At 39.5% G+C, this 18,012-nt stretch overlaps 1 protein-coding gene across 6 annotated transcripts in view; it reads left to right on the top strand.

The window, feature by feature from the left end:
• Positions 1-18,012, top strand: part of PARP4 (poly(ADP-ribose) polymerase family member 4) — a 118,570-nt gene that overhangs the window by 14,764 nt on the left and 85,794 nt on the right. For all 6 annotated transcript variants that reach the window (XM_075127265.1, XM_075127271.1, XM_075127269.1 and 3 more), the window contains exons 5-10: positions 6,465-6,543; positions 7,174-7,287; positions 11,746-11,895; positions 13,715-13,852; positions 15,243-15,416; positions 16,564-16,724. In XM_075127265.1, coding sequence (XP_074983366.1) covers positions 6,465-6,543; positions 7,174-7,287; positions 11,746-11,895; positions 13,715-13,852; positions 15,243-15,416; positions 16,564-16,724 — 816 coding nt within the window. The remainder of the gene's footprint in view (positions 1-6,464; positions 6,544-7,173; positions 7,288-11,745; positions 11,896-13,714; positions 13,853-15,242; positions 15,417-16,563; positions 16,725-18,012) is intronic.

Here is an 18,012-nt window from a genome sequence, read left to right on the forward strand (position 1 = left end):
TGTTGCCAATGGCCCTGCACCGTCACATTCTGCTGCCACCTGCCACTGTGACCTCTGCAAGTTGGTCTCTTGAGGTTCCACCCAACTCCAAGTGATTTCAGCTGAGCTCTCAGTGGGGGAACCTCGCTGCTAGTGCAGACTGGGCTGTCTCTTCCACAGAAACACTGTCCCACAGCAGGCCTAAGCACTTAGACCTGATTATCAGTGATTTCAGCTGTAGTGGTCACTTAACAAAACAAAAGACTGTCTATGGCAGGGGTGGGCAAACTTTTTGGCCCAAGGGCCACATATGGGTATGAAAATTATATGGTAGGCCATTAATGCTCACAAAATTGGGGGTTAGGGTGCAGAAGGGAGAGAGGGCTCTGTATGGGGGTACAGGCTCTGGGATGGGGCCAGAAATTAGGTGTTCAGGGTGTGGGAGGAGGCTCCGGGCTGGGGGGTGAGGGCTCTGGGGTGCAGGAGGGTGGGACCGAGGGGTTTGGAAGGTGGGAGGGGGGATCAGGGCAGGTGATCAGGGGTGCAGGTTCTGGGCGGCACTTATCTCAAGCAGCTCCCAGAAGCAGCAGCATGTCCTCCCTCCGGCTCCTATGCAGAGGTGCAGCCAGGTGGCTCTGCGCACTGCCCCGTCTGCAGGCACCACCCCTGCACCTCCCATTGGCCCTATTTGCTGGCCAATGGGAGCTGTGGGGGCAGCGCTTGTGGCGGAGGGCAGCGTTTGTAGCCCCTGGCTGTCCCTAAGCATAGGAGCTGGAGGAGGGATGTGCCGCTGCTTCTGGGAGCTGTGCGGAGCAAGCCCCCGCTCCCGCTCCCTGGCAGAAGCTTGAGGGCTGGATTAAAACATCTGAAGGGCCAGATGCAGCCCCAAGCCCGCAGTTTGCCCACCCCGATCTACGAGCCTAATCAGCTCTGTCTTTAAAGAGAGGAGAGGGGCAGGTCAAATAGTACTTGTGACTCAGGCAGACCATCAAGCAAAACACTTGTCCCAGCCTCTCTCTTGATGCCCTCAATCAGCACAGGCTAAGTATAGTTCTACTGCCCTTTACTCATACAATAAGAATAACAACATTTTATCCCCCCCCACGAACCCCCCCGCATTCAAGTGATTTGTAACCCAGCCCCAGCCAAAATCTATCACCTGGGCAACACAGCTCTGTTTGCTAGATACCTAGGTAGATTAGGTGTGAATGTAAATACAATCTGGTCCTGAAGCCTTTCCACCTAGCTCATCAGCAGCTGTCAGGGAGAGCTCATTTAGACTTTGCTTACAAATCATAATTTGAAATTATTAGGTTGGCCAACATCACCAAAATGAATGCACTGACATTGTTATAAAAAACAACAGCTGTATAAGGAAGCTAGTCTATGTTCATACTTTTCAAATCTATTATACTTTTTTCAGATACAAGTATTTTATCATACACTTTATGTGCTTTTAAAGTGTGTATTAATGTTTCAATTTAAATTAAAATGTCCAAACAATCACTAAATTGGCAACACTGCATGTAACTAGTTTACGAAACTGGGGGGAGGGTGTTGGGGAAATTCAGGGGGGGTGTAGGGAAATCCCTGCATGCGGGCAGCTGTGGGGAACCCCGGACCTTCCACCTGCCCTGGGCGAGGAGCTGGGATGCACAAGAGCAGCCCCCGGCTCGTGGCTGGCGTCCAGGTCAGGTGGAGGGTCCAGGGGTCCCCACAGCAGCCCAGGCTCCTTGGGCAGCTCTTACCCCTGCCTGACTTCCGGCCAGGACAGGAGGCAGGGCCATAGGGGGAGGGGAGGGAGCAGGGGGCATGGTATCATGGGCTGTGTAGGGGGGCAATGTTCTTTGTGCCAGGGCCCCAATAAATTTTAATCTGCCTTTGATTTCAAGGATTTTGGCCCTACTATCAATTGGGATTCCCCCAATCTAAGAAATTTCTCTTAATATCCCAAAGTTATACCCTGGTTTATGTCTTTTAACATTTCTCCTTCCATAGGCCAGAAGAGTCCTATTCTAGAGTGTAACAATTATTTACAATGAAAACCAACAAAATCTTTACAATCTTCTAAGTTTGGAGGACATACTCCATACATTATTTGATTATACATAAGTATTTCACATTATTTAGGATTTATAATAGAATAAGAGGCATTTTTCACATATGGAAGGATATATATCTGACTCACAAGGCAAACAGCTATGCATGTGCTAATTTGAGGTTAAGGACAAATTATTCACAGTATATTTGATTTACAAAAAACACAGTGTATAGTTTATAGTCAGTTTGGGGTGAAAACACTCTGCATAGGAGAGATGGATGTGACCTTTGCTTAGTAACATGGAATTTATTAGCTAGGTTGTGGAAAAAGAAAGAGGTTTATCCATTTACAAATTCTGAGATTCTTGCCTATGTGATTAACAATACTCTCATTTTAGTCATTGTAGTTTCTATAGTTGGGTAGAAGAATAGATCAGAATTCTCAACTTTGGCTGATCTGTGGTCCTTAGACAAAGTGTCTCACATGATGTGAAATATTTGCTTATTGTCTTAGATAGATTCTATTTGGGGATAAACAGAGGTTGCTCTTCTAATTTTTGAGAGTTAGAAGGAATCATTAGTAATAAATCATTCAAGGGATACCTGTCACATATGTTCCTTACAATATTTTAAAAAGAAAAAGAACAAAACCGTGCCCCAGCTCCTGTCTGCCCCACAAAGTTACTTTGGTGACTTCTATAGGTTGGACACTATCTTGACAACAGTATCTTTTAAAAAAAATCCTGAACCTTTCTCTATTTTCTGTATTGTATATACATGACCATATATAGAGCTCTCATATCTTGCTTTAATTAAGAAACCATTTTTGCTTTTGAATCCTAGTTCTGAGATTTGATTTGACTTTTGTTCCAGCTCAGTGTATGCACAAAGTGTTAGCACGTTGCAACTTCAGATATAATTGTTTCTTCATGTTGGCTAATGTTTTTGAGATATATAAGTGTGTGAAATTTACATTTACTTTTGAAAACCCTGCCAACAGCCCCAAAGACTTAATCATTTCTAAACCCCTAATGTTTCTGAGTGCTTTTTCTTTCCACTCGTAAAAGCTCTAACTAGCTTCTGGGTTAAGTAATGACATAGAAATTTTAGAGGCTGTTATTCTGTAATGCAGCCTAAGGTCTTGGGAGTTTTAGAAAAGATACATTAAAAATAATAACAATAATTAATAATGATCACTGATTTTGATCTGAGCTTGCTCCGAGTGAAGTTAGTAGCAAAACCCCCCACTGACTTTACAAACATTTCCATTGTGAGGTAGGTGAATAAATATTATCCTCATTTTACAAAAGTATAAACTGGTGCTGCGGGTCTATATTGTTACTCTGAGTCACTAGCTGCATTTGAAGGGAAGTTGTGGGGGCCCAGAGTAACAGGATTTCCTGGAGGAATTCTGGATGTTTCCATTAGAATTCCCTTGGACATGCACACTGGAGCTCTACCAACCTCTTACAAGGTACAATGTACAAGGGATTCCTCTTGTGGTTAGGTGGCCAGCACAGGGTAGTCGCCTTCTCCCTCCCTGTCCACTTTCAGAAAGCCAAGCCATTCTGCCGCTGCTGCTGTTCTGATTGCCTCTGGTTCTTTTGTAGTGTTACAGAAGAGAGGGGAAGTTGCCTTGTGTCTTCTCTTTTGTCTCGCATACCAGTGCAGGGCTATCCACAAGTACCTTCTCCAAGAACATACTGAGAACTGTGAGGCAGAGCTGGGATCAGAACTCAGAAGGTTTTGGCTCCCAGCTCAATTCTCTAGAGCAGTGGTTCTCAAAGCCGGTCCGCTGCTTGTTCAGGGAAAGCCCCTGGCGCTCCGGACCGGTTTGTTTACCTGCCACGTCCGCAAGTTCGGCCGATTGCAGCTCCCACTGGCCGCGGTTCGCCGCTCCAGGCCAATGGGGGCTGCAGGAAGCGGCGCGGGCCAAGGGACGTGCTGGCCGCCCTTCCCGCAGCCCCCATTGGCCTGGAGCGGCGAACCGCGGCCAGTGGGAGCTGCAATCGGCCGAACCTGCGGACGTGGCAGGTAAACAAACCGGTCCGACGCGCCAGGGGCTTTACCTGAACAAGCGGCAGACCGGCTTTGAGAACCACTGCTCTAGAACTCCCTGTAGCTAAAAATGTAGTTTAATTTGGTTGTGCCCTGCACTGGTCTTTTCCACACAGTAGGGAGATGTGTTGTATAGGGTTGTGATTTCTAGAGTGCATTAACATATTGAGCATTAATTGGTCCGGTAGACTCTGATCGTGTGCTTTAAAGTAGTGCTGTTTGAAACGGTATTATGTTAAAGTGAACTAGGGAACCTTTAGCCATCAGTATACATGGACCAGTTTTAATACACAACATGTTAATGCGCTTAGAAATCACACCATCATAGAGCTTATAGTCCCATCATGTAGACAAACCCTTTTTTTATTTTTAAAACAAGTTTTACAAGTATCTTTAGCATACAATGTAATCCTATTTAAGTTGCTGTACTCCAGACCATAAAAGCTATGAAAGTGCTTTCATGAGGTGTTGGGTGACAATACTGCATCTCACATTTCTAATGAAGACTTTTTTTTTTTTTTTTTGGAAAGAAAAAAGAATGACCTAAGGATATGCAAAAAACAGATATTGACATTAAGTATCTTTAAAGCACTGTCTTAACAAAAAGCAGGACATTTTTAATGCTGAATGATACTCCATCACTGGTTCACTCAGGTTACAGACGGTAGTCTTCTATGTGGCAGTCTTGAAACTGATGAGAATCTTGCATTCCATTTAATTTTGTAGTATCATTGCACAACAGAATGAGCTGACTTTGAAGCAGTTATCTGAAAGGTGACCTGCAAAGACGAATGGAATAAAAATCATTGTGCTTTTTCTTATATATATTTTTTAGCTTTTTAATATCAGGAGTGGTAAAGGTTGTCTTCCTTAATGTTGCTAGAGGCCTAGAGAACTGTATGAGCTTTCAGTTAGAGGCAAGGATATTGAATCTTTCATAAATAGAGCTTTTTCTCTCAAGCATTTGCCAGGAGTTTGAGTTAAATAGGTGTTACAAAACAATCTGACTAAAATCCATTCCCCTTCCATTTTGTCAGATTTTAATCTCTTGTGACATCCTAATCTGCTAGTTCTCAAGCAGTCCAGAGAGTCCTCCATCAAAAACAGGCAATTCAAACTGGAGATTTCTGATTCAAAAAACCTCATGGCACTTTTTATGAAAGAGAACCTCCAGGCTTTTTTTTAATACATCTTAAGAAAGCAAAAAAAAAAAAAAAAGTTTTTCCCCATTTTTAGGTCACCTTTAACTTTGACTTTCTTGGGTTTTGTATTGGTTAAATAGACACATATAACTCAATCATGCATCCCTGGTACATGCAAAACTTCCATTGATCTCATTGGGAATTAAATAGGCAAAAAAGACTGTGGGCTCAAGCTCTGTGTTTAAAAAATTTAATATTATAACATAAAATATAGTTATTTATTCTAATTATTATGATAATATTATCATGTAAAATAATTGATTATGATTCTAAAAGTCCATACTATCTTACACTAGAGTTTTGTTCACTATAGCCGTTTCTCTGGCTACAGAATTTCTCTGCTAAAACAGACAGATTTTTGTTTACATTCCTGTCTGGTCCTTCTGTCACATAACACTCAATTAAACTGATTTTCAGAAGTGCTGAGCACCTGCAGCTACCACAAAGCCCCCCACCACAACTGAATATCATGTGCATTGAAGTTACTTGGATGCAAGTTGAGAGCAAAGGCCTGCTTGTTACTGTAATTAAGGAGAGAGCAAGTTGCATAAGAAGAAACAACTCAGATACTCACATTTTTTAAAAACTTATTAATAAAATGCATATTTCACTGGCATTAAAAGCCATCAGTGGTAGACTAGATGTTAATTATTTTCTAGGAGTGAATCAGCTACAAATTATACTTATTTGCTTAAAATACTTGATGTTGAAGGGCATGACTTTAAAAGCATGACTTTAATATTAGGACATATATTTAAAGTCTAAGGACAGGGTGGGAATTAATCTCCCACTACTATTTAGGATTGCTAAAATGCAACTGGATGGGCAAAACCAGAGAGTGCATTTAGCAAATTAGTGGGCCAGGCAGGTAAATCACATTTGTTCATTTGGTTGCCCAATGTTTTTTGCAAGATGAGTAAGGTTGAAAGCCAATCTCCATGTTCAGCTTCAGGTTGGACGCACTGATCAGTCAAAGTATCCATGACCTTTTAGTGCAGGTCAGCAGCTTGTGTGGCAGTGATTTTTACTTGTTCAGAATAAGTTTTGGTTTTTCTGGGCTGTAGGAAAATATGCTTACATTGTATAAGTGTAGGCCCTTAGTGTGATGCTGCAACCTTGTAAAATTACTAATTTCAAAGATTTATTTTAAAATGTTTAAGAGAATTTCAATTATTCTGATTTCAGATTTTATACAGAAAATGATCAAGGTATTCCTTATTTTCCACAAGATTTTGAAGTTGCAAAATATGATGCCCTTGAAAAAGTAAGCATTTTTAGTGACATCTCTTATGTTAGTAGAATGCTGTAGGCTCAATAAATGGTTTGCAGTTCTGTATGCATTACTTTAATTTTTTGCTTTAATTTTACAAATAATTATTCCATCAGGGTCACAAAAACAAAGAACACTATTGACAAACAAATTTAAAGTAGTGCGTCTTTCAGTGCAGCCTAACTTTACTTGAAACAAAACTCTAATTTTTATCACTATAGCATCCCACAAGGTAACACACTACAGTAATATGTATATTCTTCTGGCAGTTTGTACAGTTAACAAAGATTTTATATAAATAAATTAAATGTAATTAAAATACAGTAAGTTTTCATTTCAACATGGAGAAGACTTTCAGATCTCAAAATATATAAGAAATTATACATTGTCCAGCACAGTGAAGCTCTGATATTGACTGGAGCTTCTGGGTGCTGTGGTAATGAAAATAGTAAATAAATGCTGTACATTCCACTAATGCTTTCATAGCAGTAAATCATGATGGTTCCATGTACAATGAGGGGGATGTGGGGAAGTATATGTTATGACAACAAACAGTTGAAGAAAACGTTAATGACAGTATGAACGGGACATGTATTGAAATAAAAGGGTTGTTGTTTCTTTCAGATTAGTACAGAGAAAGGCAAACAAGTTGTAGTTATTGAATTGCAGTGTTCCCAGGAATCATGTGAGTTTCCCTTTCGAATAGCTGCACACTTCAGCATGTCAGATGGATTTAAGGTATGAGCTGGTTTTTGTCATTATTACAGGTTTATTTGTTAGTTTATTTCAGTGTATTGCTTGTCATTCCTGTTCGCAATCAGATTACTAAATATAAATAAAAGAAAAAGTCATTCTATTAGCTTCTGACTGACATAACTGACTGAAAGTAGGCTCCCAGACACAATGAGGCTAATTAATCTTTCCTGTGACTATTGAAGCCAATATCAGTGTAACACAAATGAGTTCAATTATTTGAATGTAAATCAGGATGAATTTGGCCCATTGTGTCACATCAAGGACCCTGCTTGGAGCCAATTATTTGCCAATCCTGTCACTTCAAAGTTGGTAAAATGTCATTTATTTTTAAGAATCTACCCAGCCATTACAGACTTTGTGAGTAATGCATCATGCTTTCCCTTCCTGACCCTCTGGTTCTTCTCCAGCAATCCTAAAAACATTACCTCTTTGGGTATGTCTACACTGCAGTAAAAGACCTGGGGCACAGCTGCAGCTGGCCCGGGTCAGCTGACTTGGGCTTGGACTATGGGCTAAAAATTGCAGATTAGATGTTCCGGCTTTGGCTGGAGCCTGGACTGTGAGACCCCCTCAAGGGAGGGGGCTCTCAGAGCCTGGGCTTCAGGCTGAGCTCAAACATCTACACTGCTATTTTTAACCCCACAGCCTGAGTCCCACTAGCCCAAGTCAGTTGACCTGGGCTCTGAGACTAGGTGCAACAGATTTTATATTGCACTATAAACGTACCTTGTGTGACAGGGATTACATGTACAGGTGGTGCTTCCTAGTGGTTATACCACTGGGTGCCAGCTCTGCTCCATTTCCAGCATCCCTCTCCAGCAATTGTTCTAATGCAAGGTGGTCCACTTTTTGGTAGGTAGCAGCTAGGCCTTCTGGCTGGGTCACCAATTGCATTCACTTCCTTTCAGGGTAACGGAGTTGTCAAGGTTCCTTCCCCACTCTGAACTCTAGGGTACAGATGTGGGGACCTGCATGAAAACCTCCTAAGCTTACTTTTACCAGCTTAGGTTAAAACTTCCCCAAGGTACAAACTATTTTACCCTTTGCCCTTGGACTTCCACTGCCACCACCAAACGTTTATCTGGGTTTATTTTTATTAGGAAAGCGTTGTTTGGAAACGTCTTTCCCACCAAAATCCTCCCAACCCTTGCACCCCACTTCCTGGGGAAGGTTTAGTAAAAATCCTCACCAATTTGCATAGGTGACCACAGACCCAAACCCTTGGCTCTTAAGAACAATGAAAAAACATTCAGTTTCTGAAAAGAAGGATTTTAATAGAAGTAAAAAGAATCGCCTCTGTAAAATCAGGATGATGAGTACCTTACAGGGTAATTACGTTCAAAACATAGAGAATCCCTCTAGGCAAAACCTCAAGTTACAAAAAGGCACACAGACAGGAATATCCATTCTATTCAACACAACTTAATTTCTCAGCCATTTAAAGAAAGTAATCTAACGCATATCTAGCTAGATTACTTACTAAGATCTAAGACTCCATTCCTGTTCTGTCCCCGGCAAAAGCATCACACAGACAGACCCTGTGTTTTTCTCTCCCCCCAGCTTTTGAAAGTATCTTGTCTCCTCATTGGTCATTTTGGTCAGGTGCCAGCGAGGTTATCCTAGCTTCTTAACCCTTTACAGGTGAGAGGATTTTTCCTCTGGCCAGGAGGAATTTTAAAGGGGTTTACCCTTCCCTTTATATTTATGACAGGAGTCCAATAAAATAGATACAGTCCAATGCCCTCAAAAAAGAAAGGGTCTTCAGCCCATCTCCGGACTCCTGTGGCTGGCACAGTCTTGACTCAAGGCTTACAATATCTCTGTATTCTCCTCCTCTCCAAGGTAGCGGGGGAGAAAGGGATTTATGCCCCTCCACACAAAGGGTAGTTGGTAGGGGAGCCAAGCCCTCTCTCTCCACCAGGCTCTGACCTAGGACCCCTATGAGAGGCAGTGATAGCATATACCCTCTTCAGGACTGCCTCCCTAAGCCACTTCCTACCACTTGCTTCCCCAGTCCAAGGTTTGGTCAAATGTCTCATTAAGTGATCCTCCAGAAGGTAGAGCAAAACATTCTCTACTCTTAGGGAATGGCTAGCTCTTCCTTTAAGGCCTGGGGTAACTGCTACTAGCAGAACTACTCTTGCAGCCAGGACCAAGGTAGGTCTCCCCCCCTTCTTCTTCATACCTTGTTCTTGGCTTAGAATCTTGCACCTTTCTCAGTATTCTTAAAGAATTGCAGAAGAGCTTTTTTTATTGGGCCCCCATTTTCCTTGTATCCTTGATAGTTGTTTCAAGGAAAATTTTATTATTTTAAGGCCTCTTGAGTTTTGTGTATAAACACCTCCTTTCACTGGTACAGTTTTTACAATCCCAAAGAATATGATCTATCATTTCCTGGACCTGTTACACATAATTTATCTTTATTCTTGTTAATTAGAAATAAATAACTGCTTAACCCACAATCCCTGTTAGAATTATGAAAAGAAACACTTTGTTCTTCCTTTCAGGGTCTTGGATTATATCAACATTGTCAACTGTTTGGCATACTACTTGGAATTTTCTCCCCTTCATTTAGTTTGCTCACAGTTCTTGACATTCCTTCCTTAATTTATTTTTCATTAGGTGTTTAAATTTCAGTTTGCTTAAGGAGATTCCTTGGTCAATTTGTTCACAATTAATAGCCCTTTTGCCTGTTTGTCTTCCAATCTTTTACCTGCTATCCCTACATGCACCAGAATCCATGCTATTTCTATTGTTATATCCAATTGCGCCAGTTTGGTTGTTAGCAGTAATATTGCATTTAGAATATCATTTCTGATGTCAGACTTTCCATTGTAAATTGCCTGCTGTCCTAATAAGGAATCAGAGAAGGTGGCCATGGCAGCTGACCACACATCTAAAGCCCAGTTTAATGCTATCATAATTTCTGTTAGCTAAACTGTAAAAATGGATACAAAGTTAGTTAGCCTTAGAACTTTCTTGAGTCTGAGTGAGGACACGCAGAAAGCTGTTCCCACTCTTCCTGTTCCTTCGTCTTTTGAACGATCTGTATATATATGGCCATAGTGTCCTTACTTATCACAAATATATTGATTTCTTATATCTTGTATATTTATCATTCTTCTCCTTTTATTTATTTCATTATATTATTTCATGCCTACCTCAGGGGGAATGGTTTTCCAATGATAGAGAATTTTCCCAATAGCTGTAGATTTTGATCTCTTTTAGTCCTTTTCTTTTTCATTAAGATCCTTTATCCACTTCTGTACCCTGGTTACATGGGGAACTTTGAATTTTTTCCCTACTTAGCCTCCACTTAATTCCAAATAATCATTATATATTTGCTGAGTGTTACCTAATACTTTGGCCCACAAGGTTAAGTCTAAGAAGTTCATTCTAAGAGTGATAGGCACTTCACTGGCTGCTTTCTGTAGTGAACATAGAGGCATAAAAATGAAGGCACCACATGGAATATGCAATGGCTGTACTTGGATATAGTCTAGTTTTCTCAGATTTGTGTTCACTGCTGACCTAAAGTCTTGGCATCCATACTCAATAAGTGTTCTAATTCCTGTTCTGTATAGCATTACCATTTTTTTCTTATCCACTCCCCAGTATGTTCCAGAGATACTTTTAAGTAACTTAACTCTACCTTTGTGCTTTAATATTTTCAATATGGTCCATGAGAGGCAATCATGTAGCTATAACTTTAGATCTGTTTGGATTTTCCTTGTTGTGAACATCAATCATTCCCTTAGTTTAGTCTATGGAGAATTTGAACGCTCACCTGTTTCCCTATTCTGCACTTCCCTTAAGTGCATAATTGAAAGCACTGCCAGAAGAATAAACATTTCTGCTTTTGGTCCATATGACACAAGACATCAACAAATAATGTGATCCCTATTCCTGTACTCATCTCCTTGGGGAGGTTATTTATCATGATGTTAAAGAGGGTTGAGCTAATTACACTGCCCTGTGGAGTTCTATTTGCAATTGTGTATGTGTTGGAAAAAGCTTTCCCTATTCAGACTTGTTCATTTGCTGAAGTCCTATACCCATATATACATTCTTCCTATAATACCCCTGGAGCCTACTTTATGAAGAAGTCGTACTCTCCATAACACATAATAGGCTTTTTCTATGTCCGAAAAGGTTATTCTCCCCTTCCAAATTGTCTGTTTCCCTTTTACGATTGTCCTCCAACTGGAGCAAGCTCTGTATGTGTGGAGGGGCGGAGTCATCTGGGCCCAGAACTGCTCTTCAACCCCTTCTGTCCCAATGTAGGGTTTATACACCCCATCACACTCTAAAACCTGTTATGCTAGAGCTCTAGATAAACTTTACGCACAAGTCTCTCAGCTGGTAGTGTGACGTGCCAGAAAACTGGAACACTTCTGTAAGTCTTCTTTTTCTTATATATTTTAATGTTGTCATTCACAGAGTAAAAAACAGTTCATAGCAACTAAGACTTCTGAAGAAGTAAGAAAAAATTATGAGATTTATGTTGAAGATTTGAAGAACCAGGACTTTCTATTAAGAGAAACCTTTCCACCAGGTGCAGACAATTTAGCCTCTATGAAATTACAAGAGGTTAGCATGACTTATTTGTTTGTATTCTTCTGGTCTTCATGATTTATATTAGTATCTGATTCTCTGAGTGTGAGGATTATGGTTTAGATTTAAGTAGTAGAATATAATAGGGTAGGGAAAATGGTATTTATGTGCTAATGTTTTAAAAGATTTTTAGGAATAATGAACTAATGGTTTACATTACTTCACTGTAACATATGAAAAGCAAATTTAATTGATCACTTTGTAGAGAATTCCCAGTATCCTTATTCCACCATAGGTAAGTACATAGAATACTCCATCAAAATCAGTGGGAGTTGTGCCCAAAAAATAATGTCAGAATATTGTACAATTTGATGTTTTCAAGTGCCAGAATTCTCACTCATTACTTATGTTCATAGCCTTGATCCAATTTCCACTGAAGTCTGTAGGAAGACTCCCATTGACAACAGTGAGTTGGATCCTGGCCCCAGGAGTATTTTTTCAAATAGGTTTGATTGTTTATCTGCTATTGAAAATAGATGTAGTGTGATACAAAGTTTTTTCCATGTACCTTTTTACCGTAAGCAATCTACCCTCCCCTTTACCCCAGATAAGGTAAACTACGTGTTGACATAAAACTGGCTTTGAGATAATATCACCTATATCCAGGAAATGTTAGAATCCCTTGTATTGTTTTCTCTGAAGCAATACAGCTGTTGTCACTAAAACTTCACTATCTTCCAACAGTTCTTTCCTATTCTAAGCATAGAGAAACATTGTGTTGTGTCTGATACTGCTGTGCAGTAACTGTTGGAAAACATTGACTTTATGGCAACCACTGGAACTCAGAAATACTGCCAAAAAAACCCCAGTAGCAAATATTTTAATGATGTTCCTCAGTACGCATTAGAAAATCTCTCCATACTTTCTTTAGCTGCTTTGGATGTATGGATTGCACTGGTTTTCATGCCCTTCCTTTCTTCTTTAGCTCTGCATCCCCAGTTTTTACCTGTATGAGAGGAGTGTCTGTGATAAATGTACACAATTTTTTGCGGCTTTTTGAACCAGGAGAAATAGTATGCACCCCAAATGAAGACAACAATCATTTTGAATCCATCCATCCTGAACTTACAGGAATCAACTGCATAATAAATAAAATAGTAGGGACATGCAGTCTGTTTTAGCAAAGCTTACTGTTTGCAGTCCATTGTCCTATTCATTGTATAAGCAACAGATCCATCAATCAGCAGCTGATTGGTTACTGCCCTCACTGAGATTGGGAAAGGTGTTGGAAGCAATTTTGGGGTAGTCTGTCACAAAGAATAATGGAGGAAAGGAAAGAAGGAGCAGGGAGCAATTGAGTTAGCTGAAGAGTCTGTGCAAGACGGAGACTCAGTATGAGTTTAGGGAATTGATTAGAAAAATTGTTCATAAGAGTTATGGCTGTGGTGAAAGTGGTTTGGGGATGTTTTAAAGGGAAAGGAGAAAGAATTGCAGTGTAGTAGAGCTTTTTGTGGAGTTTCTTCCAGCAGAGCTGGCAGAATATACCGCCTCATCTGGAGCTTGTTTGCACTATCTTTTAATAATAAATCCCATTCATTATCAGATAGCCCACTCAACTTTCAAGCAAGAACGTGACCTCATGCTTTTCTATGCTCCCCATCCAGAAGACTTTTTGCAAGCAAGTCTCCCATTCAAGTCAATTGGCCTAAATAAGTCATAGTAAATATTAACACATATACTGTAGTATATCGCTTATCAGAACAGGGAAATCAATGGGAGTTCTACCAGTCTGAGAACTGGAGGAGCAAGTTCTGCATCTCTATTTCTTTTATTAATTGATATTTGTTTATTGCAGATACTTCTAGAGGAAGCCATAAATTCAAGCACTTTATCCCAAGAAATTAGTGCTTTTGTGGAACTGATCTGGGCAGAAGCACTTGGTCATTTGGACCATTTACTACTTGAACCAGTAAACAACATCAGCCTAAATGATGTAAGTTAATTTTGCTTAGAAATGATGACTCTTTAGGAACCAGTGTTATCTAAGTATTAATGTAAGTATTTTGTTTCCAAGCAAGAGTATTTTGCCCTTTCCAACCTGGGATCAGAATTATACTAGATACACACTAGATACGGTTATGGAGGTGTGTTTAAATACAAATGTATGTGTGTATATATGTATCCAGAGACTGGGTGCATTTTATAAATCAATTAATGTATAAATTAAATAAATTTAGACATACCATTTGATGTGGAGATGTGGGAGCCTGTCTACTGCAATTTCCTATTCATTTTACATAAGTCACCAGGTATTTGGTAGATAACATTCAGTCATTGCCAGTGTAAGTAAGATACGAACCACAGTCCTAGAAGTGAAAAGGTCTGTATCCCAATGTGTCCCTCTGTAAGAATTAATTTGATAAAATTCATATGTTCTGACTGGCTTCACTGCCAAAGTAGTTAATTTATAACAGAAACATCATTATGTGCAATTTCCTAAGAAATAGTCTTAAGTTTTTAAAATATAAGAGTTCAGTTAGCAATGTTGCCAAAGGGCCATTGTGAAGCAAGGACCAACCTTGGATCAGTATTGATATAGAGTACAACTTTATTATGAAGTCCCTGGCTTATGTCACTACTATTACACTACTGGATATTGCTTATGGTTTGTGTAAATTTATTGAAGTTTGCCTCTTCCCTACTGCTCTGTGATCATCAAACCATCACATGGCATTCTTCAGAAAGGATCAAATGGGAATGTATTACAAGTAACAGCTATATTGAAATTCAGTACAGCTATGTGAACAAATCTATTTCCTGTTTTATTTCAAATGTGGACAGAATGTCAAATGGATAATGGTACTTCAGTGCAATCTTCAGACTCTTGCTATAAATAGGTGTTTGCCTTACGTACGTTTGGATAAGCTAATGATTTAGAAGTTTCATTAACATTTATTGTTATCTTCTTGTAGTTTCCAACCATAAACCCTCTGGGATTGTTTTCCATTATTTAATAAAGAGTTAGTCTGACCTTGTGAATTTACAAGAAACTAAGAGGCATTTGCCAGCTAATCAAATCCATGTTCTTTTTTGTTATATACTTGGGGTACATCCTGCTCCCCTTACTTTGTGAGCAGTCCTACTGAAATCAGCACGACTACTTGCGGAGTAGCTCAGCATGAAGGTAGAATCAGGTACTTGGTTTTGAATGCCAAACTCAGATACAAAAAGGCATTGTGCTGATGTTGCAATAACAAAGAATAAACAAAAAAGTATTATCTTAGTGTGGAAACAAATTACCCTCTATTTCTAGTATTTACCTTTTTCAGGCTTGTTGCACTGTTCTGTCAGGATTTCATATTTAATAATCTCTTCTCTTGAAGGTGAGCAAAGGGGAAGGTATTCTACTTCAAATAAAGAATGCAATGAATGAGGGAACAGCAGCAATGGCACTGAAAGCGATGATGATGGAGTTCTATCGAATTATACGTCACAAAAGTGGAATAGACTATAATATTACCAAAAAACTGTTATCTAGCAAACAGGACCTCTGTCAGGTAACATTTTCAGATTGCTAGTAAGCACTGATGTGTCCTGTATAGTGTCACTTATAAATACTGTCACACCAGTGAGTAGGATATTTTTTAACTCTTGCAAGGGCTACTAAAATGTAGTTCCATTGTGAATCCAAATAGCAATGGGGGCTTACTAGGGGTGCAAAAAAAAATTACGTTTAAAATATGGTCGATATAATTATCTTTGGCCACAGGAAAGTTTCTGATACCAGAAGTCTCACATCCCATAAATCTTGCCCATGACTGATGATGTGGCAGCAATATAATGTTTTTATAGTTTAATGTTGTGTAATTAGTTTGTGTGCAGGTTAGGTGCCCCATCATGATATGTTGTTATACAGATCATACTATATGATCACAATGGTTCCTTCTGACCTTGGAATCTGTGAATATGCGTTAATAAAATTTGTGTGTGTGCCACTTCTCCAGGCATAAGCTGGTGCTGAGTTGCTTGGCCTCCCCACCCTGTCTCCATCCTCCGAGCAGGAAAACTCCCTGCTAAGGTTTGGGAATTGGATTGGTCTGAGTCTTGTGATAACATGATCTCAATCCCTCACCTTTCCCCCCTCCCCTAGACTGTGAAGCCCAGCTTTGTGCATTGCTTTTACTGCCATTGCCCTCCTGATTGGCCAGTGGCACTGCTGACAACACAGGATGGCTGCTGAGTGGCAGCCAGGGTGTGGGGATGGGCCCAGGAGCAAAGTCAAAATGGCAGCCAACCAACAGAAAATACTGGTTTGCTGAGTTGTTGTGAGATGGCCCAAGGCTTGGATTGATTTGGAGTTTTATGAAAGCAGTTTAAGTGTATCTGCCATGTTTTGTTTACATAAGGTGCCACACCTGGTCTCACTCTTGCTATACATACTAACAGATAAATTGAAATAATCTCTGCTTTTATCTTCAGTTCCAGTATTATTTCACTGTAATTTGTGAGAATTATTTTCTTTTACTATAATTTTCTCTCTCTTTCTTTCTTCTGGGTTTTGGTTATTTTCTATATTAAATGTAACAAGTATAAAATGACCCCCCCAAAAAAGTCACCAAAAATGTAGAGAATTAGAACATTGTTCACTAATCACTACAATATATTATCCACATATCAATTCTAATTTATATCTTTATATTTTAGCTAATCAGAGACATGCTTAATGTTTGTGAAACAAGTATGTCAAGCCCTAACCCACCATCTCTTGCTAAATACCGGGCTTTAAGGTGCAAGATACAAGCTATCAATCCAAAGAGTGAAGAATTTCTCAATGTTAAACAGCAGGTGTTGAAAAACAATCACAGGTGGGTGTTTAACAGTGATAAGATGATCTCAGTAATATTATAGAAATAATGCATAAAATACATATAATGAGGGGTGGGCCACCAGATTCTGCCACAGCAGTGAGATCTTTGGCTTCTGGAACACTCCACTCCACTCCAGAGCCAGCAGGATTGTGCAGTAGGCAGGGCTGGCCTTTACAAAAGCAAAGTAAGCAGGCATAGCATGTCAGGTGTTTATCTTATTCCTCCTCCATCTCTGAGACAAAAGGAAGAGGAAAGAACTTGCTCCCATACCTTCCTTAAGACCAGAACCAGATGGGAAGAAATTCATGCCCAGTCATCAGCTCCAGCATCTTGGGGCTGTGTCCTTGCTTGGGGCCCTGCAGCTTTTACAGCCAGCATGATGATAGGCCATTGGTAGCTCACTCCCAACTCTAAAAACAGCTGGATCTTGGCCCCAGTTGTTCTTCCTGCCCATCTTTGCTTTGATCAGCTGCATAAGATATATCTTCCTCTACTATGATGTACATTTGGATTAAATAGAAACAAATTCATTATGACAGTATCTAATGAGACTGAAAAAATTGCTCTATTTTTTGTTTCATTATTCAAGGCCTCAATAATTTTGAAAGGAACTATTTTTAAATTTGTTTTAATTAGATTTTATGGCTTCTGTGTTTGTTTCTGAATTTCAGTGTTTATTTTCAGGTATTTTAATGCTGATCCTTTTTTAAGTGTAAAATTTTTATTTCAGCTGTTTTTAATTTTCCTTGTGTTATTTAAAAAACCTGCCCCCCCTTTTGAGAATCTCCTTAGCCCCTTTCAAACAATTCTCATTCATGTAAAAAACTATAAATTAAATGTTCTTTGCTATATACTTTCAAAAAGCTTACTTGCTAATGTATATTTCATTTGGGTTTTATTTAATTGTATTGGTTGGGGTTATACTAGAGACCCTATCTTGTAATTAACCAGTAAAATTAAACATGGAAAAATGAATAAATTCATCGAAATAAAGTTAGAGAGAGTACGTGATCTTAGTTTTTGGGACACTGCATTTGATTTTCTGTAAAAGATATTTTTTTCAAAAATCAAACTACTGTAGAAATAGATGTTGAAGGAGCAGGCTTAAAAGGTCTTCTAAAAAAGAAGCTTCATATAGTAGCTCCATAAGTAGGGACATTAAAAAATATTTGTAATCCTCAAAAAACCTACCTCGGGTAAAGTTTTCAGAAGTGCCTAAGTAACTTAGGAGCCTATCTCCTGTTTACAAAAGTGACATATTTCAGAGTAGCAGCCGTGTTAGTCT

This window comes from Caretta caretta, chromosome 1 (assembly GCF_965140235.1).
Source record: "Caretta caretta isolate rCarCar2 chromosome 1, rCarCar1.hap1, whole genome shotgun sequence".
NCBI classification, from domain to species: Eukaryota; Metazoa; Chordata; order Testudines; family Cheloniidae; genus Caretta; species Caretta caretta.